The 26,198-nt window shown below is 42.0% G+C and overlaps 1 protein-coding gene across 3 annotated transcripts in view; it reads right to left on the reverse strand.

Annotated features, from left to right (window-relative positions):
• Positions 1–2,264: 2,264 nt before the first annotated feature.
• prr11 (proline rich 11) overlaps positions 2,265–26,198 on the reverse strand; it is a 28,189-nt gene continuing 4,255 nt past the window's right edge. Inside the window, exons 2-12 of one of the 3 annotated variants that reach the window (XM_085964731.1) lie at positions 20,328–20,430; positions 19,924–20,077; positions 16,493–16,646; positions 14,584–14,715; positions 11,617–11,850; positions 10,395–10,493; positions 10,218–10,316; positions 9,727–9,833; positions 8,487–8,549; positions 7,307–7,400; positions 2,265–5,839 (exon numbers count right to left, since the gene is read on the reverse strand). In XM_085964731.1, the coding sequence (XP_085820857.1) occupies positions 5,771–5,839; positions 7,307–7,400; positions 8,487–8,549; positions 9,727–9,833; positions 10,218–10,316; positions 10,395–10,493; positions 11,617–11,850; positions 14,584–14,715; positions 16,493–16,646; positions 19,924–20,075 (1,203 nt within the window). In that variant the 5' untranslated portion in view covers positions 20,076–20,077; positions 20,328–20,430 and the 3' untranslated portion in view covers positions 2,265–5,770. Of the gene's footprint in view, positions 5,840–7,306; positions 7,401–8,486; positions 8,550–9,726; positions 9,834–10,217; positions 10,317–10,394; positions 10,494–11,616; positions 11,851–14,583; positions 14,716–16,492; positions 16,647–19,923; positions 20,078–20,179; positions 20,431–26,198 lie in introns of all 3 variants that reach the window. The other 2 variants (XM_085964728.1, XM_085964729.1) reach the window with 2 other exon arrangements.

Genomic DNA, 26,198 nt, shown 5'->3' on the forward strand with positions numbered 1-26,198 from the left:
TCCTTGGACTGTGACCCCTGGTTCTGGACTCCCTGACCATCAGGAACATCCTTCCTGCATCTAGTCTGTCCAGTCCTGTCAGAATTTTATAAGTTTCAATGAGATCCCCTCTCATTCTTCTAAACTCCTGCGAGTATAAGCCCAATTGACCCAATCTCTCCTCATACGTCATTCCTGCCATCCCAGGTATCAGCCTGCTGAATCTTCGCTGAACTCCTTCCATGGCAAGAACATCTGTTGTAATGTAGGGAAACATACACTAAACACATATGGAAAGACTATAGGTTGATTCACTTTCAACTCTTGAAAGAGGGTGGGAGGCAAAGTGCATATATTACCTCAACCTGAACCCAAGTCCACAATGTGTAGAAATAAAGCCCATGTCTCAATAAGTTGCCTAAGAGCAGCCCAGAAACATCTTTGATTCTCTCCCCCGCACACTTGTGTGTTCAGGCCCATCTCAAAGCAGGATGGCTGGCAGCAGGAGCTCAGCACAATGGAGAGGTCAAATGGTGTGTCCCGTCCCTCCACAGCATCATCTCGGTGACAAATTCCTTGAAAAGGAAAAAAAGATGGTATTTCACAATGACGCATAGGTGGTTTCACTACCCAGTTGTCCAGCTGAAGTGTGCAGGATCAAACTCCAGCCGAGAACAGTTTAGATGCAAATCAGCTCAATGCTCACTTCTAACAATTAAGACAGAAATTTTAAACTCATCTTCCCTTCTCCTTGTGCAACTGAGTGATGAAACACTGACTCCAATCACACATTCCATTGAATTCCTGCATGGTATGAAGACAGACTGAAGGGGGAAAAAGAGGTTTGCTCACAGGCAAGTGGGGGGGGGGGGGGGGGGGAAATCAAATGAGATTCCAGCCAAGGGCAGATTGACAGCCAATTGAGAACAACATACCCGCTCAGTGCATTTGTGGACGCTGCACAGGGACAGGATCAGATTCAGCTGCAAGTTAAATAACCAGCAACACTTGCCATCTAGGCTAGCCACTGGGTGCAGGATTGGAAGGTGCCTGTGGAACAAGACCTTAGCAAAGGTTCAATGTTTTTTCAGGCGAGCCAGAAGGGGTAGAAACATTTAAAAAGGTGGGGGAAACCCTGCAGTTTAAATGAGTTATACTTAAGGCAGTTTTGATGAATGCTATGGAAGGCAAAAATGTTAAAAGCCAAGAAATATTTGGGGATTTAAAATAACAGTTGATAGCCTCAAATGGAATGTCAGAGGGAACACTGCCCATTACTGTAGGCCTGCAGATTGTAGGTGTATGGGCTTTGGTTGTTTTTGGGGTGGGAAACGCAGGTAAGCAAAGAGGAAGAAAACAGCCAGATTATGGTACATCCATATAAGCTACATCCCAGTCCTACGTACACATACAAATGTAATCACTAACTGCACCTCTAGTTTGGGAACAGTTCTCTAGCTCACTGTAGCAGGTATAGCTAAAAGAAACAAAAAAGACTTGCATTTCTATAGTGCCTTGCACGACCACAGACGTCCCAAAGCTCTTTACAGCCAATGAAATACCTTTTGAAGTGGAGTCACTATTGTAATGTAGTAAACACAGCAGCCAATTTGCACACAGCAAGCTCTCGCAAAGATAATGACCAGATAATCTGGTGATGTTGATTGAGGGATAAATATTGGCTCGGACACCGGGGAGAACTCCCCTGCTCCTCTTTTACATCCACCCAAGCGCGCAGACGGGGCCTCGGTTTAGTCTCATCTGAAAGACTGCACCTCTGACAGCAAAGCACTTGCTCAGTACTGCACTGGAGTGTCAGCCTAGATTTTTGTTCTCAAGTCTCTGGAGTTGGACTTGAACCCACAACCTTCGAGTCAGAGAGGGTGCTACAAACTGAACCACAGCTGATGCATAAAACTATATGCACAGCAACTCCACTGACTCATCCTCCCTATTTGACCTAAAAGTCACAGAACTATTACCTATCTACAAGTATGGTGTAGCTTTGCTCAATTCAATTAACCTAGAACAAACAGTGAATACGAGGTATTGAAATTACAGTGGAGAAGAGACCCTTTGTTCAATCAGGTAAGCTACAGAAAAGCAGGATGGTCAGTGTGTTTGTGTTCCTGTTCCCAGGTCATCTGCTCTCGGTCAGGGTTTCAGACAGAAAAACATTTAGTCAACTGGTGCTTCTCCCATTGTCCATTATTGCTCATTTAAAAAAAAAGACAAGAGATCAGAACTTTAGCTCTGTATTTGATTGAGAAAGGAATTATAATGCATGTGTTCATTGACCGTTTATTAAATAACAAAATGCACATGTAATGCACTGGAATGGTATGGCCAAGGCTCAAAATGCATTATTACATAGATAGGAATAAAAAAAAGGCAGTCAATACAAAAATTTTAAAAATGTTAAAAATTGATAAAAACAGCAAGAACTATTTTAACAGTACAACCTATGGGACTAGTGCAACCTTCAATACTGATTTGAATTATTTGGTTAATTTTGCAATAGCTTTATTGATGGTGCCCACAAGTACCACTTCTATGTGCTACCATATAGACAAATGTGCAAATTTTAGTTAAAGAGCTTTGCAAGACCATTTTAAGTTATTCTCAAGGAGATTTTGTTCAAAATACTCTATTATATAATGAAAAAAGCACAACATTTTGGCTTGACTGTCTCTCTTGCTCCTCTCCCTATGATGTGGCAGCTCCAGGTGGGTCAGAAGTCATACGCTCCCAGATGCACAGGGCTGCTCCCAGCCCTTGTGGTCTAGTGCACCCAGTGTCCCCACACACAGAAAATTGACAAAGTTTTCCCACTGTAAAGAGTATTTTGAACAGAGCAATCCCTCCGAATTTCCTTCACTCAAATTAAATCTTAGTAGTACACCTAATAGATAAGCCAGAAATTGGAATTACAATACTGCATGAACGGTTTTGTTTTCCCAAGCTTAAACAGTAGTTCAGGCTTGAAGACAATTCCCTTTTCTAGTCTTTTAAAATCAACACACAGGAATGGCACTGGATAAACAGTGACTGTTATTCAGAGTATGTGTGGTTAGGACATTATGTAACAAGTATTTCCATGGTTAAAAATGGAGAAACACTTGCTGATCAAGCAGCATCTCAGACTTCTAACCTAGCACTAAATGGAGAGACACACAATAGTGGGATACCACTGAAAAGAGCCCTAGCGGTTATTATAGCCCAACACCAGTTCCCAAAGTTTGTTTGGTGAAAACCTCATTAAAACATACATGCTTGTTGCTGCTAAATGTTGTATATATTTGCAATAAATTGAAAACTGCAGTTTTAGAACCTCCATTTTGAGACCTGTGAATAATGAAATACCCAGGAACTGCTCCAAATTAGATCACCTGTTTGTGGTCAGAGTTAAGGATTACACAGAAAATGTGTAAATGTCAGAATCACAATGACAGTGAAAGTGATTCTCTTTCTAATTTGAAAACATTTTGTTCTGTAGCTCAGCAAGCAATATAAACAAATGAAAAAGCACAGTGGCCATTTTCATGGTATTATTTAGAGACATACAAGATTTCAACACTGATTCCATATCAATGGGGACAGAACACAAACTTGATTTTCACATAATTTGACACAGCTCTTCAGTTTTCCAAGCAGCTGTCAAAATGTGCTCCTGTAAAGACAAAAATGATGTTTTTTGGGCAACCAATAACTGGAAATGATAGTGGTCTTGAAGTTTCCTACACCTTTACAGCTCCTTCTGATTCAGCCTGTTGTTAAAAGGGAAACAAATTACTACAGAGCAGTACTCATCTGAAGATGGGTTGTAGGTAATGCTTACATTTTTACGATAACTGGCAAGCACCCTCCCATTGACCAGATCCGCACAGATCAAGGGCTTGTCCAGAGTCCCAACTTTTATCCATTTATTGTGCATTAAAGGTTAAGTGGCAACTCCCACCATGACAGCCGATTCATTCAATTCATAGCACTGCCAAAGACGGAAATAGTCATAACATATACATTTAAAATATCATTTAACTCTATCCTGACTACCTTGGAACGAAGTGATTAACCACCCCCTCCAAAAACTACATGGAACAATGGAAGCAAACACATCCCATGGGAAGGTTTGTACAGTTAGTCACCAGACAGTGTTCATTTCAAGCACATTCACAGCTGCATCCAGCTCAGAAATGCTTCACACAAGAGAACCTGAGTCAGGAAAAGCAAGTGACCAGGGAAGTTAACATTTCAATCCCCAAGTTGATGTTATAAAAACCAAGGTTACTTTTTTTTGGAAGCACTTTGAAATATAGGTAGGTGTTTTCACTGGAAGTAAACCACAAGCAATCTGATAGGACAGTGCAGCAAGAGAGAAAATCCCTAAACTCCTAGTATTATTTCCCAACACTAAATATTTTGGGTACAAGGATTACTTTCCATTGACTGGAGTAAATCTGAATATCCAGAGCTCTTAAATACATATCCCAACTGCATCATGTAAATAGCCTGGTTACTGTAAACATGCACTGTGGACATCTGGGAGCTTTGTAAAAAGTGAGGTGCATCCAAGAGGTACTAATGATAGCAATACATTTCAAATCATACACAGCTGTGTGTTTATATATTACAGTAAATTTAAAATGCTTCCTTTAATAAGTTGCAATTAGCCTAACTGGTAAGTATTGAAAATTCATAATCCAGGAGGACTTCATCCCCACCACAAAGAGGTGGCAAATGCAAACAATTTATTATCTCCCAGTGTAAGTAATGAAAATTTTTGAAGCATCTGCAATGCTATAAAGTGCTATTGATGGGGTTTTGCAGTTTATCAATTGGTTTACCTATAATCTGTACTAGTGTGGTCCACTCAGGTTCATGTAGGAGCCAAGACCAAGTACAGTATCACTAAATTCCATCAGCCCCATTAATTAGAATAAAAATCAAACTTCAGGGAAACAGGCTACAGATGAAAACAGAAAATGCTTCAAACACAACAGGTCAGGCAGCATCTGTGGAGAAAGAAACAGTTAACGTTTCAGGTCGATGACCTTTTGATGACAAGGTCATCGACCTGAAACATTAACTGTTTCGCGCTCCAGATGCTGCCTGACCTGCTGAGTATTTCCAGTTTTATTTCAGATTTTCAGCATCTGCAGTATTTTGCTTTTGTACAGATGAATAATATTTTATTCAATGGCAAGGAAATTATTGCAAGTATTCAATATTTTAAAAAGATGTAGAGGAATTAGAGTTAATTAAAAACAGAAAACCAATAAACAGACACCCAAGAATTGAGCTATTTCTGCATTCTTAAACCCCAATTTAAAAAAGTCAAAAAGCAGAACTGTGCAAACAGTTAATGGTGTCACAAACCATGCAATTAATGGCTAGTATAGATGTAGGTTCAATGCCAAAATAGAACTATTCCCCCCCCATAAAAAAAAGTGAAAGCACTTGACTATTTGCCTTGTGGTTTAAAATCAGCTTAGTCCTCTTTCCCAGTCTTGAGCTTGCAGATTCACACACTGGGGGTAGTGCACACAATGCAATTAGGTTAACAGCATCATTTAGCCGTAGGAGTCTTAAAACAGCACACATCACAGCTATGCTGGCTGAACATGACTAGTTACCAAATATAATGGAAAGCACAGCATCCTCACCTTCAGCCAAGAGTCCATTTGTCTGCACATTGTGAGATTTACACATGTTTATGTATATACAAAAAACACAAAACATTAAAATTCTTTGCAATTTTAAAACAAAAACATATTGCACGAGAAACGTTTAGTTATGCATTTTGCTCATCAAAGCTGGTGTTCGGAGAGCAGCAGGAAGGAGGACTTTTGGGACGAGCCATCTGAAAGTGGAGCAGACAGCTCATTAACTCAAAGTACACACAGATTACAAAACTTGTATTATACACAGGCATCAGTTTCTAGCAGAGGTGTCAATAACCAGGGGGCATTGATTTAAAGTAATTGGTGGAAGGATTAGAGGAGAGTTGAGGAGGAGTTTTTTCACCCAGAGGGTGGCGGGGATCTGGGACTCTCTGCCTGAAAGGGTGGTAGAGGCAGAAACCCTCATCATATTTAAAAAGTACTTGGCTATGCACTTGAAGTGCCGTAAACTGCAAGGCTACGGACCAAGAGCAGGAAAGTGGGATTAGGCTGGATAGTTCTTTTCTGGCCGGCACAGACACTATGGCTTCCTTCTGTGTCGTAAATTTCTACGATTCTATACCTTTCACAAATCAAACAAATGTTAGTTTCTTTTAGGTTAGGTTAGAGATTCCCAAACATTTTTTGTGCAGAGCCTCCTTCGGAGCTTTATGATGCCAAATCAAAAAACAAAATGCAAGTGTGGCAAAAGAAACTTTCCAGAAAAAGTGCAGAGGACTGGGCAATAAAGTACTTTTTGGGCCCCCAAGACAAATTTATTTTTAAAAAAAGGTCTATTTATCTAGTCACTAAGCATCACAGGGACCCAAGCTGCAGAACTTGGGGCAAAGACCCTTTTAGCAGATGTTTGAAGCAGAGTTACCGGGGGGGGGGGGGGGCACACAGGGAAGAATGGGGCAACGGCTTGCTGCTATTTATTTATTCCTCTACGGCAGCAGGTCCCTAGGGCTAGTGAGCACTTCAAAAATTAGATTTATGCAGCAGAGGTACAGATCAGTAGGCAAACAAGCTTTTTTTTCTATAAATTGAAACTGAGGAATATTGAAATTTCCTGCAAGCTGGAATTGTTTGCAGGCATTTGGAGCGCAGAATCAGCCTGCATGAGTTGCGGGGAGTGTTACAGCACCACCAATGGAGAAAATACATATTGTAAGTAGCTAATGAGCACTACCTGCAAGTGCCTTCCTCCCCCCACCCCTAGTTTGGGAACCTCTGGCTGAGCTAGACAGGATATTGAATAGCTGAGCCACACAGACTAGACATGTCAGGCTTAAGCCCAGGCTGTTGAGTTAGCCAATCTCAGCCCTGGGTTGGTGGACAAACCAGTGCAGATATAGATGTTTTGGCAAGGAAAGTGTTTGGCTTGTCTGGGATGCCCTGGCAGAAGAATAGCCTACTGACAGTCATTGTCTAGCCTCATACATGAAGTGTGACTATTTGGAAAGGGACTAGAGAGCAATCATGGAACTTACCCCAGCAAGGACTCAATGCCTTCAGGAGAAAGTTGGAAGGGAAAAGGAAATACATTTTTCTAGTATTCTGGGGAATAAAAGATTTGGCAAAGCCCCCAAAAAATGCTGCAAAGTAATTTATCTATGGGGTTGGAGGAACATTACAAAACAATTGAACGGCTTCCCCTAAATTACCTCAAATTTCCGTCTTAGCGCTTGCGTCATAACTGGCGTCAGTCCTGTCCCGGTGTCTCTATTCTCCTTATAGAGAGGTGTTCCACCAGGGCTCCTGCAACCAAACACTTTATAGGGTAAGCAATCATGGTATTCAAAACCTCCTCAAAACACAAGCTTCCATCATTCAATAAAAGGTGGTATTTTTGGCACTAGCTGTTTAACAGAGCAAGGTTCCAATTAATCTGAGATTTTGAACAGCAGTTTTCATAAATGTTTTGCAAATGATGGATCTTGTATAGCAGTATACATTCACAGCATTTTAATTTGTGTTTCTGGTTCAGCCACTAGAACGTGCTGTGGGCATAGGTTATTGATCATCTTCAGGACCAGCAATTTAAATCAATCCTGCAAAGATGAACTGGATTGGCACCTCGCTATCTCTTGGGAAGGCGAGGGAGTAGAAAGGAAACTTGCCAAGAGGGATAAAAATAACTGCAGGCAAGGGAAGATATTTAAAAAAAAGTGAAAAATGGCTCAGGCAGTAAAGATATGTCAGGCACCAGAAGCACCCATGTTTGATTCCTAGAGTGCTGAGCTAGCTGATCCGAGCAAGAGTGGCAGTAGAGTGCTACAGTTTGTCTGGCTGAAGGGTAGGGGAGAAAAGAATTAAGCAAGTTTCCCTCAATAATTATCTAGTGACCCTTTAATGGAAAATACACGCGTGGAATTTTTTGGGTTTTGGGGGGGGGGGGGGGGGGGGAGAAAGAGAGGAGAAGAGAGAAAAAAAACACAATCAGACTTGGCCGTGATGTCCACCTGCAGTTCAGCAGCTTGCCAACGTACACCACCTTTGATCACGAAGTAATGTGGGCAAGATACTGGATGATAACCAGCACGATTGGAACTGTAGCCAGAGGAGGAGTAATTGTCTTCAGGGATAAGGAGAGGCGAATGGGAAGGAAACTTTCCAGGTATGAATCAACTACAGAGCGGTACATTGGTGCACTGAGTTACCAGATTGTCACAACACACCTCTGCTGATGCTCTAATGTGCAACTAGAACAAATGGAACAGAAGTCACTTCCTCACTTTTCTAACTAAGTTAGATGTAACAGATGGAAACGGATATGGCTCATTATGGCTTGTTTGAAAAGATTTATATTTAAATATGTGAATAATGATCTTTATAAGCTATTACCTTTCTATATCTACTTTCTTTAGACGTCTCCGAAGATCCAGTACAGGTTTATTTGGCGTGATTCTAAAAAAGAATTCAAAAATGGAAGTTATAATTAGCCATTTCTTCAGTTAGATGCCGCCACCTTCAAGTTTGGTTCCACAAGTTCTGTATATTATGCAGAAGCCATAATTAGACAGCTAGATTATAATATAAAAAGGGCACTGTACATTGTTGGGAAGTTTTGAACCAATAACCTGTTTCACCTCTGGCTCTGCCAAGCAAATCTGAATCCTAATCAGCAGCACCTGTGGAAAAGCTTACAACATCGATTCTTCCTGGAAAGAGGAAGCTCACTTAAGAGTTCAAATTATTTACTTTGAAAATGGAGGTGAATTTTAATTAGAACATTAGGTAAAAGCATAGTCATAGCTTGAGTAATCCACGTAAAAGCTTGGTTCAATAACCTCCCTCGCTGAAAGGGGCTCCTGAGAACTAACAATTCCTCAAAACAATATTGTTCTATTCAGGTCTACATATTTTGAGGCGGTCATTAGACCGGAGTAGAACAATATTGTTTTGAGGAATTGTTCATTTGCCAATCCTCAGGTCTGGCAATGCAATGACTGATGAGGATTCTTGTCCAAGTCAGGTGATCGTGGGTTCAAAGCCCTGCTCCAGGGACTTGAGCACATAATCTAGTTGATACTTGAGTGCCATACTGAGGGAGTGCTACACTGTCGTCTTTTGGATGAGACATTAAACCGAGGATCCATCTGCTCTTAGGTGGACGTAAAAGATCCCATGATATTATTCGCAGAGGAGCAGGGGACTTCTCCCTGGCCAATATTTATTTCTCAACTAACATCACAAACAAATTAGCTGGTCATCATCACATTGCTGTTTGTGGGATCTTGCTGTGCGTAAATTGGCTGCAGCGCTTCATACATTACAATGGTGACTATTTCAAAAGTACTTCATTGGTTGTAAAGTGCTTTGGGCCGACTGGTGGTCGTGAAAGGCGCTATAGAAATGCAAGTTCTTATTTTTTATATTCTTTCCATATTTATGATAAATCATGTGAATATTAACATTTGGAATTAAAAAGGTTTAAAATTAAAGGTTTTTTTCCACCTGCTTAAAAACATTGTAGATAAAATTATACTAAAATACTACACAATTAATATTATTCTACAATATATTTATTTTATTTTGCTGTTGAGTTCATAAGATCAGTCACTAAAGGACCTCATAGGCTTACATCATTTTTGCTGGTTTCTGCAGTTGGTTAGCTTTTGTCTGCAAATTAAAGCCTTGTAGATCAGAGATTGTGACTAAAGGAGACCTTCTCTTTCCTGGTGCATCCATCTGTGAACAAAATATCTCAGTACTTCAGACAATAATAGTTTGCAGAGCGGAATTTCCAGGCCATTTACGGTTAGTAAAATCAGTAGCTTATTACACATCTTGTGCAAACAATTAAAAAAATGTACAGCACAATTCGGAAGTGAAAGTCTTCCAAGCAAATGAAATAACATTCCTTTTGAGATATGGCTAACCGAGATAATGGCAGTCATTATTTGTTCATATTTGTGGTTTAAAACAGCTAGTTAAAGCTTGAAACCATCATTGTGTGTATTAGTTTGATATGAGCAACAAGAATTATTACTCATGGTAACTATCCTGTTCCTTTGGGTGTTCTTTGAGAATTCCAGAAGGATTATTTAAAAAAAAGACTTGCACAGTGCTCACCTTTGGTTTTTCTAATTTGTTCTGGGTCTTCTTCAGTTTCACTTCGAGTAAATCCTTTACCGTCACAGGTAGTGGGCCATCCATCCTCTCAGGAACAGTCTGGGAATGCCACACAAAGCATTACTACAGCACAATCTGTGGCAAGACGACAAATAGCTGCATTTGAGCAGCACTAACCTTTGTTATTTCGAATCTGTCCACCGTCTTCTTCAGTTTTACTTTAAGCAAATCTTTCATAGTTATGGACGGCAGTCGACCAATGTCCTCGGAGACTGCCTGCGAATGCAAGAAGAGCCAGCAATAGTGTCTGCAATTCAAATGATCTTTATTTTATTTAGAAGTGATCTATTCCTAAGTATACTCCAGATAAAACTTCCAGAAATCAGAGAATGACATTTATTGGCTAGGCGGCAGATACTGGAGTAAACTTTAGCACTGGTGAAAGAGAGTAGCATTGAAAGTCAGGAGCGCATGAGTTAGATTTTCATGGTGTACAAGGAAAATGTTCCTAGTTTTACAGGATGAAGTGAAGGCAAGAACTTTTCCTTTAAAAACTGCCTACAGTAGTTTGTCCTTATTGTAGCTGCAGGTGGCAAACAACCCATAATTCCCTAATGTTCTCAGTTGGTCTTAAATGTCAGCTGCTCCACCCTGGTTGCTGTTTCATCTGCTGCACAGAAGCATCGGCATGAGAATGGCACGCCCAATCTGTCTCATTTTAATGCTCAGAGAAACTTCACAGAATTTTTCTTGCTCCCAACTCTCTGCTGATGGGAAATGTTGTGGCCTCCTTTTCGCACTTCCTAACTCAAATCGAGAATGGAATGGAACAGGACTTGAATCTGGATGAATGTTGGCCAGGACATAATGAGGACTCCCCGCTCTTCAAATTATGCCATGGGATATTTTACAGATGGATAGGGCCTTAGCTTAACATCTCATCCAAAAGACACCTCTATTAAAGCAACACTCCCTCAGCCACTGCACTGAAGGGTCATCCTAAGGGTTGAACCCATGACTAGAGGCAAAAATGCCAACAACTGAGCCAAGTTGGCACCCTGCAGGTATGGATTTGTCAGAGTTCAGGAATCTAGGAGGCTGCCTTCTCATCCTGCAATTGCAATTTGACTTAAGTATCCACCTGACAAAGCTATGCACATCACATTGACATCTTCCCAAAACCCAAGAGTCCATTAGGGGTCAACAAACAAGTCTCTCAAATTAGTTTTACAAGTCTTATGGAATTGTTTGAACACAAAATGAACACTTCTTGACAATTGTAAACAAACATGAAGATGTGACTTGCATTCTTATAATTAATCAAGGTTTAAAAAAAAACACACAATTCAATTAACTTTGAAGCATAGCAAAATAATTCCACAGCTTGGCACACACTCACTTGCAAAGATTTTTCACTCCTAGTTTGTCGCTGAATCTGTAGAGGCTTTTGTACAAGCACAGAGGGAGGAGGTAGTGGAGGAGGGGGAGGTGGAGGTGCCCCAACAGATGATAGCAGCATGGTATGACTGAGGATTGGCTGGACTGGCCATACTGGTATTTTAGTGGGGCCTGGGGAGAAATCAACATACTTTCGACAGCTACATATTTCAGCAGCTTTTACATTATTAGACACCTGTAAAAGATAGAAGGGCAGAATTCAGAACAGCAGACAAGATTTAAAACTACCAACTGACATTCCCATTAACACACAAATACAAAAGGATATGCTATACAATAAATTATTCCATTATGTGTGCACGTTAGGGTGTAATTATACTTCTATTAAGTTTACATATTAGGTGTAAATAATTCCTAAATCAATGAAGGATTTTTCTAAATAAAATAAGTAATCGTGCAAACTGAAACTGGTGTGAGACTGTCTTGGAGAAGGGGGAATCTCCCAATTTGGGGATCGAATGTGCTTGGCAGTCTGAGTCATAGTGCCACTTTTGCACTGATATACACTCAAAACCACTTTGGATTAAATGCTGCCTTAAGTTCACAATCCTGCAAGGTATACACATGCTCAGCACTAACCCTACTCATGTGCATAACACTATAATTCTCTATTAAATGACATCTACCAGACAAGGGGCCATCTCTCCCTCCCCTGCACCCCCCCATCTTGTAATTTATTTTTCCTCAACACCTGCACAAATCTTTGCATAATCTGCAAATTTACAGTTCCCTTCAACCTTCATCCAGATCATAAAGATGGAGATTGGCCCCAACACCAATCCCTGCAGGACTCCACTAGTAACTGGTTCACATGCAGAACCAGCTATTAACAAAGGTCAGCACACAGAAATGGAATAAATACCTTATCCAACCCAAAATCTTCCCACTAATCCCATTGCATAGCCTATTGTGTGGCACCTTGTCAAAAGATTTTTGACAGTCAAGGTATACAATGTCAGCCAGACTATCTACATCTGCCAATCCAGTAACTGCCTCAGAAAATTCAACCAGGTTGGTGAGACATAACATTATTTTCCAGAAGCCATGTTGAGTGTAGCTAATAATCACTTCTGTCAAGGTGGTCATAGTGTATCTTTGATAATCCCTTTCAAGTAACTTGCCTATAACAGAAGTCATGATAATAGGCATGTAATTCCCCAGTTATGACATTACACTTTGAATGATGGCACCGCATCAGACTCCCTCCAGTCCATGGGAACAAGCCCAGACCCCAGTGAGCCGTTAAATACATGAGCAAGCAACTTACAGAGCAGGCTCCCAATTGAGTTCCCTTGGATAAATGCAATCACAACTAGCAGCTTGATCAGTTTTGAGAACACCTTATTCCAGCCCGAACCATACAAGCAGACACTTTGACACTTCCAACTTTAGTATTAGCTGTACAATGGAGATTGGTAACTTAGCACAATCTTCTGTAGGGAATACTGATGCAAAGTAGCCATTTAAAACCACCATCATTTCCTGGGAGCCCACCTGAATCTGTTCTAACGAATTGTTCAATGGCCCTATGTAATCCTAGTTATGGAGTTCAGAACATTATCTAACATCTATAAAACCAATAATGCAGAACATTTAAAGTTAAAGGGACATTTCAATGGCAAAATGGTTTTCTTCACTGTATACACATTGGCCACAGCATGCCAAGAGGATACATTAGACAACCTCAACAGGTACATTTTCAAATAGTGTTTACTCCACTAGGGGGCGATTTACTCCAGAAATCAGTGATTAAGGATGAATGAGCGAGCATTCAGCACTGCCAGTCTTCTGGTTCAAATATTGTTGTTTTGCACAATGTATTTTCACCTCAGTTTCCTAAAATGTGGATCACATTTTCTCAAAGTCTTTCTCCCCTCAAATTACAATAGATTCAACTCATTATCCCCTCTTCATAGCACAGTTTGTCATCCTCCAGATTCTTTTGGCTGCCACTACATCTTTTCGCAAGTGCGGATACCACAACTGAACAAAATACTGCTAGTGCTCTCACCAATTCACTTTTTAGCCATTTTTACACTAGTATCCTTTACTTGTATTTCTTGGTACTCAAATTTAATTTGCAATTTATTTACCCTTTTTTTCACGTCTTTGCAGGTAATTAAAAAAATTCTAACGAGAACCTTGCTTTCTCACTTAACTTGGCATCATCTGCCAACAAACACTATTTTCAATAACATTTTATTAAGATTATTTCTATATAAAAATTTTCCACAAGAACAGCAAATATCTGCTGCTGCTCAGGTGTCCAACTAGAGACAGCGCCATTGACTGGCTCTCAGTTTCCTACTATTTAGCCAATTTATATACATTTTTACAGTTTTAGTGCTGGCTTGAACTTATTTTTTTAACTCATTAATTATTAACTGTCTGAAAAAAATCTCCAATGGTGTGTCCACTAGAGGGGTACACTAATATAGTTACAAGAATTATATTTCTTGACAATTAAAAAAATGTTGGCATTACCTTCCAACCTTATGGTCGGAACCCTGTACCTGATGAGCCATGGCATTTCAATCACAACTTCCTTTACTTGTACTTTCATTTCCTTGAATATACTCTAATCTGGTCCTATTGGCTAAATGCATTTCCTATTCCTTCACTTCACCAGAAAGGGAATGCCACTGGTTTCTATAGTGAAACCTAATCTTTGGCTACCAAAAGTGTTCAATATTTGCAACAAATTATAACTTAGCACAAAAACACCAGTGATTGGAGTTGTGGGAATTCACTACTCAATCCAATAAATTTGAATGGTGCTTTCTGAATCGTCCATGTTATTTCAACCAACATAACGATTCGGATAACTAGTAAATGGAAGTATTTTGTATTGTTTTAGCTGTAAATGCAGTAGACAAAAGAATCAACCTGATCGAGGTAATCTATTTACCAGGTTTACATTGAAGATTTCTCGTAATTGTGTTAGTTTCATCTCAAGTGTCTCAATATGTTGCCATAGTGCATTCAGCTCCCTCAAGTAAACACGAGAAGGATATAGAGTGTCCATCACTACTTCTAAACCCTGGAAATACAGAAGAAACAAATCATCAGCAAAGCAACAAGATTTGATTGTCATTTTAACCAACTCTCTGCCTTTGGATTCATTTGATAAAGGCAGCATGTAGCTGAGCTACAGATCAAAAAAGGTCCTGGATTTGATTCTCAAAATGTACTGAATTAGCAGATTGCAACTGGATGGTAGTAAGGGTGGGCAATACAACTGGGTTAATTGTCATAATAATTGGGATGAGGGGTTAAGACAAGGGAAGAAAACAAAAAAAGCCAGCCAGGATTTCTGCTCTTGATCAGAATCCAGCAAACCCCTGCTAGAAAGTGCATGTGTGTCAATGTGAAATGAGGACAGGATTGGGTTTGGCTGTGATGCCCACAATTTACCAGCCTGCCAACATTCACCATTTAGGCTTGCACATCAAGAATGACCACCTGGGCAAGGTCTCCAAGGTACCCAAATCTTGCAGAACCGTATTCTAGCAGGAGTCAGTGTCAGCTTTGGGGGGGGGGGCGGGGGGGGGAGAGAAAGAGAAGAAAGGGGAGAAAATGGAAGAAACCAAAGAGAGGTGAGAAAAAAAAAGGGGAAACTTAAAAAGGAATTTATTCTGGTTTATAACGAGATAAAACAAATTACATTCCTCTGATGAAAGAGTGGATTCAATCTAAACCAGGTGAGCTGCAGGATGAGGAACTTGGCTGCATGCCAAAAGAACTTTTTTTTGGTAGGTTAAATGAAGACAGGTATGCCTCGCCCACAAATGATTAAACACAAGATCAGCTGATCGCCCAAGATGTTGCTCATGGGCAAAAATAAAGATTGATGTCTTCCCACAACAACCTCTGTTCTCTCCCACACCCTAATACTGTGTTCTCTTGTCTCTATACCGATTTGTCGCAAAGCCTCTTCCATCCCCCACCCCATGCGCACGAGTTCTTAAAATCTTTAATTCTACCTCTATCCTCTCCTGTATCTTTTCTATTGTGTTTATGTGCATCCCATATGTTGTTGCTGAACTTTTAAAAGGCCAGGGAACACAAATCCAAAAATGTACCTGCTTGGAGGTGGGGAATCGGAGGAGAAACCAATTGGAGAAGTGAGTAACCTGCACATTTAAAAGAAACTTGGGTTTGGAACTTTGGGCATGGAAGAGGAGCTGGGGAGGGGTTAGGCGTAGTGCCAGGATCAAGCCTTGGAGGGACCTTTACCCTGGATCGTGCTTGTTCACATACAGTGGATTTGGTACTGGCTCACACATGAACTGCTGGAATACACATGAATGTTAGAAGCCAGAAAGTCTTCATAGAAGCAGGGGTCTGGGCAAACAAGCCATATGGACTAAACTGCACCCAAGTCAGGAAGGTGTAGGCAGAACCCGAAACTTGGAGAACGAGAAGAACTTTGTGAAGTGTGGGCTTTAACGTTTTCATCCCCCAGTCAAACAGCCTGCTGACACTCACTGTTGAGGTGCATATCAACAGCCACTTAGAAGAGGTACCCAAACCAAACCAGCAAGGAGTCATCTTGAGGCAGGGAACTGCAAGAATTCCAACCCCCCATTCCAATTTACTGGTAATTTACCAGAATACAAAAATAAAAATTAGCGTAAACAGTTCTAAATTGGGAATTTGAGAAAAAAATCCTTTGCAGTTGTCAAAAATGGAGAATTATAACTAACCCTTCCAATTTGTTGGACAGAAGCGAATTACACAACCGTAGCCAACTGGCTGTGGAAAATCAAGATAACCTTTACTACGTGAATTAGAGAAGATTTGATTTGCATTTATACCTGCCTGATGCTGCTCAGCCACCAGTAGTACATGGAGGAAACCACAGCCTTAAGAGGATTCAGCATATTTTTCACATTCATTAAAGAAATGAGCCGGACAGGAACTGGCTCATGCGGGATAGAATTGCTACTAGACACCAGTGCGTCCTTATTCCTGGATTTGAAACAAAAAAAAGCAAACTATATGCATCATACAAACTAACCATAAAGTGGGAACAAACATTAGTGTAAAACAACTTATTTGTATAGAGTGGGAGTAGGCAAGTCTTGTGACATGCTGCATACTGTCACAAGAATTCAGTTAAATTAGGACAGAATGAACTTGCATTTATGTAGTGCCTTTCACAACCTCAGGATGCCCCAAAGCACTTCACAACCAACGAAGTACATTAAATTGTAGTCACTGTTGTAACGTAGGAAATGCAGCAGCCAATTGGTGCACAGCAAGATTCCAGAAACAGCAATGAGGTAAGTGATCGGATAATCTATTTTTAGTGATGTTGATTGATGGACAAGTGTCAGCCAGGACATCGGGAGAACTTCCCTGCTATTCGTCAAATAGTGCCATGGGATCTTTAACATCTAACCGAGAGGGCAGATGGGGATCAGCTTAATGTCTCATCCAACAGTGCAGTAATCCCTCAATACCGCACTGAACTGTCAGCCTAGATTATGTGCTCCAGTTCCTCCAGCAACCAATACAAGTTAATAGTGACCCCCAATGTGGATCTGAGCCATTTGGATCAGGTAGGGTCCAAGTTGGATCCTTGGTCTATGCTGTGTTAGCTTATCCCAATCAGTGTGAGCCAGATTTAGTTAACAGCCTAACTGTGCGTGAACATTTATCCAACAGCATCATAACATGATGAGTTCAATGTAGCGCTTGAAAGGGAGAAACACAAAACAGCTACTAAAGATTCTAGATTTAGGTAAGGCCGACTTCAACAGGATGAGGCAGAGATTGTCCACAGTAAACTGGGCAAAATCTGTTAATGGGTAAAACGACAGATTATCAGTGGGAGATGAAGAATTTAATGTGATACAGAACCAGTTTATACCAAAACTTACCAAAAAAGCCATGGACGACTGAAGAGGTAAGGAGCAGCATAAAACTAAAAGAAAAAGCATACAAAGATGCAAAAAATAGCACAGATCCTGGCGAATGGGAAAGATACAAAGAACAGCAAAGGGTCACAAAACAGATAGTAAGAGCTACAAAAAGGGAGTATGAAAAGAAACTTGCAAGGGATATCAAAGTCAATACAAAGAATTTTTACAACTGCATTAGGAAAAAAAAAGAGGGTAGTCAGGAGCAATGTTGGCCGTTTAAAAACTGAAAGCAGTGATATTGTCAATGAGAAAGAAATGGCAGACATGTTGAATAATTAATTTGCATCAGTATTTACAGTAGAAGAGGATAGCATGCCAGAAATCCCAAGGAAATGAATATTGAATTGGGGACAGGGACTCTAAAATTAAGGCAAGTAAAATAACAGTAAAGAAAATAATGGCACCAGAGAGTGATAAATCCCCAGGACCAGATGTTTTCCATCCCAGGGTTTTAAAGGAAGTAGGTGAACACATTGGAAGATTACAGTTAGGGCATCTGCAAAGTTCTCTAGATTCAGGAACCGTCCCTTTAGATTAGAAAATTGCACATGTCACTCTGCTATTTAAGAACGGAGAGAGAGGGAAACCAGGGAATTATAGACCAGTCAGCCTAACATTGGTTGTCAGGAAATTGCTAGAGTCTATAATTAAGGATAGGGTGACTGAACACCTCGAAAATTTTCAGTTGATCAGAGAGCCAGCATGGATGTGTGAAAGATAGGTCATGCCTAACAAGGAATTTTGAGAGGCGGTGACTAAAGTAGTGGACAGGGGAATGTCTATGGATGTTATTTATATGGGCTTCCAGAAGGCATTTGATAAAGTCCCACATAAGAGACTGTTAACAAAGGTAGAAGCCCACGGAATTGAGGGCAAATTATTGACCTGGGTAGGAAATTGGCTGAGCGTCAGGAGACAGAGAGTAGGAATAATGGGTAGGTACTCTAATTGGCAGGACGTGACTAGTGGTGCCCCACAGGGATCTGTGTTGGAACCTCAACTATTCACTGTATTTATTAACGACTTGGATGATAGCATAGAAAGTCATATATCCAAATTTGCTGATAACAAAGATAGGCAGCATTGTAGGCAGTGTAGATGAAAGCATAAAATTATAAAGGGATATTGATAGATTAAGTGAATGGGCAAAACTGTGGCAAATGGATTTCAGTGTAGGCAAAGGTGAGGTCATCCACTTTGAACCCAAAAAGGATAGAACATGGTACTTTCTAAATGGTGAAAAGCTAAAAACAGTGGATGTCAAGAGACTTGGAGGTCCAGGTAGAGAGATCATTAAAACATCATGAACAGGTACAGAAAATAATCAAAAAAGACTAATGGCATGCTGGCCTTTATATCGAGAGGACTGGAATACAAGGGGGTAGAGGTTATGCTGCAGCTGTACAAAGCCCTGGTTAGACCACACCTGGAGTACTGTGAGCAGTTCTGGGCACCGCACCTTAGGAAGGATATATTGGCCTCTGAGGGAGCGCAGCATAGGCTTGCCAGAATCTTACCTGGACTTCAAGGGTTAAGTTACAAGGAGATTACACAAATTAGGGTTGTATTCCCTAGAATTTAGAAGGTTAAGGGGTGATCTGATCGAAGTTTAAGATATTAAGGAGAACAGATAGGGTAGGTAGAGAAAAACTTATTTATTTCCGCTGGTTGGGGATTCTAAGGCGAGGGGGCATAGTCTAAAAATTAAGAGCCAGACCTTTCAGGAGTGAAATTAGGAAACATTTCTACACACAAAGGGTGGTAGAAGTTTGGAACTCTCTTCTGCAAACAGCAATTGGTGCTAGATCAATTGTTAATTTTAAATCTGAAATTGATAGCTTTTTGTTAACCAAAGGTATTAAGGGGTATGGGCCAAAGGCGGGTATATGGAAGTTAGGTCACAGATCAGCCATGATCTAATTGAATGGTGGAACAGGCTCGAGGGGCTGAATGGCCTCCTCCTGTTCCTATGAGTAAGAGCTAAACGCCATTATTGCCACTCCTGAACAGGATGGGCTGTGACTGACACAAAGCCTACTTTGGGATGGGGGGGGGGGGGGGGGGGGTGACAGGGACCAGGAAGAAATAAAAACAAACATGAAATTGTTAAAAAAGTTACTTGTCCATAAAGAACACCTGAAATCAATTGCAAAGGTTTTGAAAAAAAAATTCTAATAACCAGTTCGATACATTTTTGGAGGGTGGGAAGGAAAGGAAACTAATTTTGTTCATTTATAATATGGCTTCTAAATTATCCACACCACCTTCAGGGCAAGCCTTGCTAATCAATGATCTTCAAGCTCAGTCACAGAGCTGCTCACCCTGGTGTTTTGGGAGTAATCGGCTTTGCCTTGCAGACATTCCGTTTGCTTTTTGCTAGCAGGCGTCGCCTATGAGCATTCTGTGCCCTTTCAATTGCTTGCCGTTTTCTCATGATCTTCCACTTCTTGTGACGCTGATTCAACTTGGGCATAGCTGCAGAAGAAAAGTTACAGAATGTCATCAGGCGCTGTATTTAAACTTAACGCAAAAATCAAACACCTCAAAACTGGATGTTGTCATTTCAAAACACTCAACTGATCAATGCTGGTTGATCGACAATGTAGCACTGGAATTTTCAACTTTGTAGTCAGCTTTCCAGTCACCACATTGTTCCAGCAGGACTTACAATTCGGTCACAGCACTGCACTGATCCATTTTGGGATTGAAATGCCTTTCATCGTACCTCCTCTTTGGGTCTCCTCACCCCACCTTTGCCAATGGTGCGCTGAAACAGGTCACCAGGGAGTGCACAAGAGCAACCTGCCAGGTCAGTTGGATTTCATGCCCTGTAACCAAATTAACATGTTACAGGATCCTAAAAAAAAGTGTCCTGGCAAATATTTATCCCTCAACCAACACCTAAAAACAGATTATCTGGTCATGATGACATTACTGTTTGTGGGAGCTTGCTGTGCGCAAATTGGCTGCCACATTTCCTACATCACAACAGTGACTACACATCAGAAGTACTTAATTGGTTATAGAGTACTTTGGCACCTCCGGAGGTCATGAGACACTATATAAAGGCAAGGCTTTCTTTTTTCCTAAAAACAACTTGCATTTATATAGCACCTTTAGCATAGTAAAGGCACTTCACAGGAGCGATTATCAAACAAAATTTGACACTGAGCCACGCAAGGAGATATTAGGACAGGTGACCAAAAACTTGGTCAAAGAGGTAGGTTTTAAGGAGTGTCTTAAAGTAGGAGAGAGAGAGAGAGAGGTGGAGAGGCAGAGAGGTTTAAGGAGGGAATTCTAGAGCTTAGAGCCTAGGCAGCTGAAGGCACGGCCACCAATGGGGGAAGCGATTAAAATCCAGGATGGGCAAGAGGCCAGAATTGGAGGAGGACAGATATCTCAGAGGGCTGTAGGAGGTTAGAGATAGGGAGGGGAAAGGTCATGGAGGGATTTGAAAACAAGGATGAGAGTTTTGAAATTGATGGGTTGCCGGACGGGGTGCCAATGTAGGTCAGCAAACAGGAGTAATGGGTGAACGGGACTTGGTATACAGGCAGCAGAGTTTCAAATGAGCTCAAGTTTATGGAGGGCGGAAGATGAGAGGCTGGCCAGAAGAGCACTGGAATTATCAAGTCTAGCAGTAACAGACATGGTTGAAGGTTTCAACAGATGAGGTGAGGCAGGGGCGGAGATGGGAGAGGTTACGGAGGTGGAACACAACAGTATTCTTCCTCCAGCACTCAAAATCATACAACATAGGAGTCCATTCGGCCCATGTCAGCTCTTTGAAAGAGCTATCCAATTAGTCCCACCCCACTGTTCTTTTCCATAGCCCAGCAAATTTTCCCCTTCAAGTATTTATTCAATTTCCTTTTGAAAGTTATTACTGAATCTGCATACACCACCCTTTCAGGCAGTGCATTTGGATCATAACTTGCCGCATAAATTTTTCCCCCCCTCATGTCGCCTCTGGTTCTGTTGCCAATTATCTTAAATTGGAGTCCTCTTGACTGACCCTTCTGCCATTGGAAACAGTTTCTCCTTATTTATTCTATCAAAACCGTTCATGGTTTTGTACGCCCATCATCAAATCTCCTCTTAACCTTCACTGCTCTAAGGAGAACCACCACAGCTTCTTCATGTAAAAGTATTTCATCCTTGGTACCATTCTAGTAAATCTCCTCTGCACCCTCTACAAGTCCTTGACATCCTTCCCAAAGTGTGGAGCCCAGAATTGGCCACAATACTACAGCTGGGGCCTAACCAGTGTTTTGGTTTAGCATAACTTCCTTGCTTTTGCACTCCACGCCTCTATTTATAAAGCTATGCAAACACACAAAAGCATTAAAACGGGGAATTATAGACCGGTAAGCCTGACATCGGTAGCGGGGAAAATGCTAGAGTCCATTATAAAAGATGTAATAGCAGAGCACTTGGGAAAACAGTGACAGGATCAGACAAAGTCAACATGGATTAAGGTAAATCATGCTCGACTAATCTACTGGAATTTTTTGAGGATGTAACTGGTAGAATAGATAAGGGAGAACCAGTGGATGTGGTGTATTTGGACTTTCAGAAGGCTTTGATAAGGTCCCACATAAGAGATTAGCATGCAAAGTTAAAGCACATGGGATTGGGGGTAAGGTACTGACTTGGATAGAGAACCGGTTGGCAGACAAGAAGCAAAGAGTCGGAATAAACGGGTCTTTTTCCGAGTGGCAGGCAGTGACTAGTGAGGTACCGCAGGGATCGGTGCTAGGACCTCAGCTATTCACAATATATATTAATGATCTAGACGAGGGAACTAGGTGTAATATCTCCAAGTTTGCAGACAACACAAAACTGGGTGGGTGTGTGTGCCGTGAGGAGGATGCTGAGAAACTCCAGTATGATTTGGACAGATTGGGTGATTGGACGATTGGGCAGATGCATTATAATGTGGATAAATGTGAGGTTATCCACTTTGGTGGCAAAAACAGGAAGGTGGATTATCTGAACAGCAATAGATTGGGAAAAGGGGAAGTGCAACAAGACCTGGGTATCCTTGTGCACCAGTCGCTGAAGGTAAGCATGCAGGTGCAGCAGGCGGTTAAGAAGGCAAATGTTATGTTGGCCTTCATAGCGAGAGGATTTGAGTACAGGAGCAAGGATGTCTTGCTGCAGTTGTACAGGGCCTTGGTGAGACCACATCTTGAGTATTGTGTGCAGTTTTGGTCACCTTATCTGAGGAAGGATGTTCTTGCCATGGAGAGAGTGCAGCGAAGATTCACCAGACCGATACCTGGGACGGCAGGAATGACGTATGAAGAGAGATTGGGTTGATTGAGGCTTGTATTCACTAGAGTTTAGAAGAATGAGAGGGGATCTCATTGAAACTTATAAAATTCTAAAGACTAGACAGACTAGATGCAGGAAGGATGTTCCCGATGGCAGGGGGAAGTCCAGAACCAGGGGTCACAGTCTAAGGATAAGGGGTAAGCCATTTTAGGACTGAGATGAGGAGGAATTTCTTCACCCAGAGAGTGGTGAACCTGTGGAATTCTCTACCACAGAAGGCAGTTGAGTTAGATATATTTCTTAAGGCTAAAGGGATCAAGTGATATGGAGAGAAAGCAGGGACAGGGTACTGAAATTGGATGATCAGCCATGATCTCATTAAATGGCAGAACAGGCTCGAGGGGCCGAATGGCCTACTCCTGTTCCTATCTTCTATGTTCCCATGTTTAAATGTAGTAAAATATCCCAAGGCTCTTCACAGGAGCATAATCAGACAAAAATTGTCACCAAGCCAAAGGAGGAGATTTTAGGACAGGTGACCAAAAGCTTGATCAAAGAAATGTATTAAGGAGAGTCTTTAAGGAGGAGGAGAGGGGTGGAGGAAATTCCAGAGCCTAGACAGCTGAAGGCATGGCCGCCAATGGAGGGGCAAAGGAAGTGAGGGATGTGCAGGAGGCCAGAATTGGAGGAGCACAGAAACCCCAGAGGGTTGTAGGGCTGGAGGAGGTTACAGAGATAGAGAGGGGTGAGGCCATTGAGGGATTTGAACACTGCACAAGTTAATGATATATTTGATAGCGGTGTACAAAATTATGACAGGTTTGTATAGGCGAGGTGGGGCAAGGCTGTTCCCACTGGTTGATGGTACAAGGACAAGGGGACACAGATTTAAGGTTTTGGGCAAGAGATACCGGGGGGATGCGAGGGGAAAAAAAATTTACGCAAGGAGTGGCGATGACCTGGAACTCACTGCCGACAGAAGTGGTGGAAGCAGAGACACAATGTTTTCAAGGGGAGACTGGATAGGCACTTGAGGGAAATAAACTTGCAGGGTTACAGGGATAGAGCGGGGGGAATGGGGCTGGCTGGATTGCTCTAGAGCCGGCATGGACTGGATGGGCCGAATGGCCTCTTTCTGGGCCATTATGACACTATACATAGAAACATTAAATGAATATCACTAGTACAGCCAACAGTGTTCTTCTGGTATAGAAGGATAATAGTGAGCAGTGTTTATATGCAGTACTGAGGGAGTGCAGCACTGTCAGAGGTGCGGTCTTTCAGGTGAGACATTAAACTGACTACACGTCTGCCATCTCAGGTGGATGTAAAAGATCCCATGGCACAATAATCAAAGAAGAGCAGGAGAGCTCGCCCTGGTGTTCTGACCAATATATATCCCTCAATCAACATCACAAACAGGTTATCTGGTCATTATCACATTGCTGTTTGTGGGAGCTTGCTGTGCACAAATTGGCTGCAGCATTTCTTACATTACAACAGTGATTACACTTCAGAAGTACTTCATTAGTTGTAAAGCACTTTGGGACATCCAGTGGAGTGAAAGAATGAAAGACTTGCATTTATATAGTGCCTTTCATGACCACCGTACGTCTCAAAACACTTTACAGCCAATGGAGCACTTTTGAAGTGTAGTCACTGTTGTAATGTGGGAAACGTGGCAGCAAGGTCCCACACACAGCAATGTGATGACATGATAATCTGTTTTTTTTTCACCCTTATGATGGTTGCGATATAAATATTGGCCAGGATACCAGGGATAACTCCCTGCTCGTCTTCAAAATAGTGCCATGGGATTTTTTACATCACCCGATAGCGACGGGGCCACTGTTTAACGTCTCAACCGAAAGACGGCACACTCAGTGCAGCACTCCCTCAGCACAGCACTGAAGCGTCAGCCTAGCTTTAGGTGTTCAAGTCCCTGGAGTGGGACGTGAACCCACAACCTTCTGACTCAGAGGCGAGTGTGCTACCAACTAAGCTGCAGCTGACGCAATATAAAATGCTTTTCCCCCCCCCCCTTTCTTTTAGCAATACCTGCTACAATGAGGTAGAGAACGGCTCCTAAACCAGAAGTGAAAGAGGCGGAGTTAGTGATTACATTTGTTTATGTACACAAAGCTACATCGTACTTGCAGATACGCCATAGTTCTGTGAATTTTAGGCTAATTAGGGAGGATGAATCAGTGAGCTTGAATGGTCTGGTAATAGTGCTGTGATGAAATATATTCCATTCATCACTGCCTGTTTTCTGTGTCTTGTAACTGCCTGCTTTCTGTGTCTTTTCCCTTCCCCCATGTATTATGTATTGGAATGTGCTGGAATTGGTTGTGTGCAGGGCTCCGCCCATACCTGGCTCCTTTGTAATCTAAGTCAGTCAGGCATCAGCCTCCTGAAGGAAGACATCTCTCTAGTTTACGTGTTATGTTCTAAGTTAATAAAAGCCTTACTTTTGTTCTGCTAACTTCGAGTCGCGGAATAATTGAGGCACATCAATTTTATTAACTTAAATTTTCAACACTATGGATCAACTCCTGAAACCCGAACGTTTGGATTTGGATCAACATGCTCCGGACGCATCAGCACGCTTCGGACACTGGTTTGACTGTATGGAATTCTTCCTGGACAATTCCGCAGCCGTCAAAGACGCTACGGACACTGCGAAGATGAGACTCGGAATGCTACGGAATTGGGTAAGCCACCGGGTTTACCCCCTCATCCAAGACGCCGATACGTACCTGGCCACCTGCAACATCTTAAAGGCGCATTACCAGCAGCCTACGAATGAGGTGTATGCTAGGCATCTACTCGCTACTCGCGCACAGCGACCTGGGGAATCGGTGGAGGAGTTCCAAAGCATCCTGAAAAAGCTTGGCAAGGACTGTAAGTGCCGAGATGTAAAAGCCGCAGTGTACACCGACAAGCTTGTTCGCGATGCCTTTATCACAGGCCTCAGCTCCACTCACATCCGGCAAAGACTGCTGGAAAAAACGGAGTTGGACCTGAAACAGGCTGCGGACACCGCGCGGTCCCTGGAGATGGCCCAGAGAAACTCGGACGCCTACTCTTCAGCCCGCGCCGCCCACGCGTGCGCCGCCATCTTGGAAGGCATCTTCCCCGCCCGGCAGCCCGACACCGGCGGGGCCCAGCTCTCCCCCCAGAAGCCCTACGACAGCCGCGACGCGTCAAGGACCCAACTGCTACTTCTGCGGGCAGCCAAAGCACACCAGAAACCTGTGCCCGGCGAAAGGCACCACCTGCTTTAAGTGCGGTAAGAAGGGGCACTTCGGGAAGGCGT

Source organism: Somniosus microcephalus, chromosome 22, assembly GCF_052327205.1.
Source record: "Somniosus microcephalus isolate GS21.2 chromosome 22, FLI_Smic_1.0, whole genome shotgun sequence".
In the NCBI taxonomy this organism is placed as follows: Eukaryota; Metazoa; Chordata; class Chondrichthyes; order Squaliformes; family Somniosidae; genus Somniosus; species Somniosus microcephalus.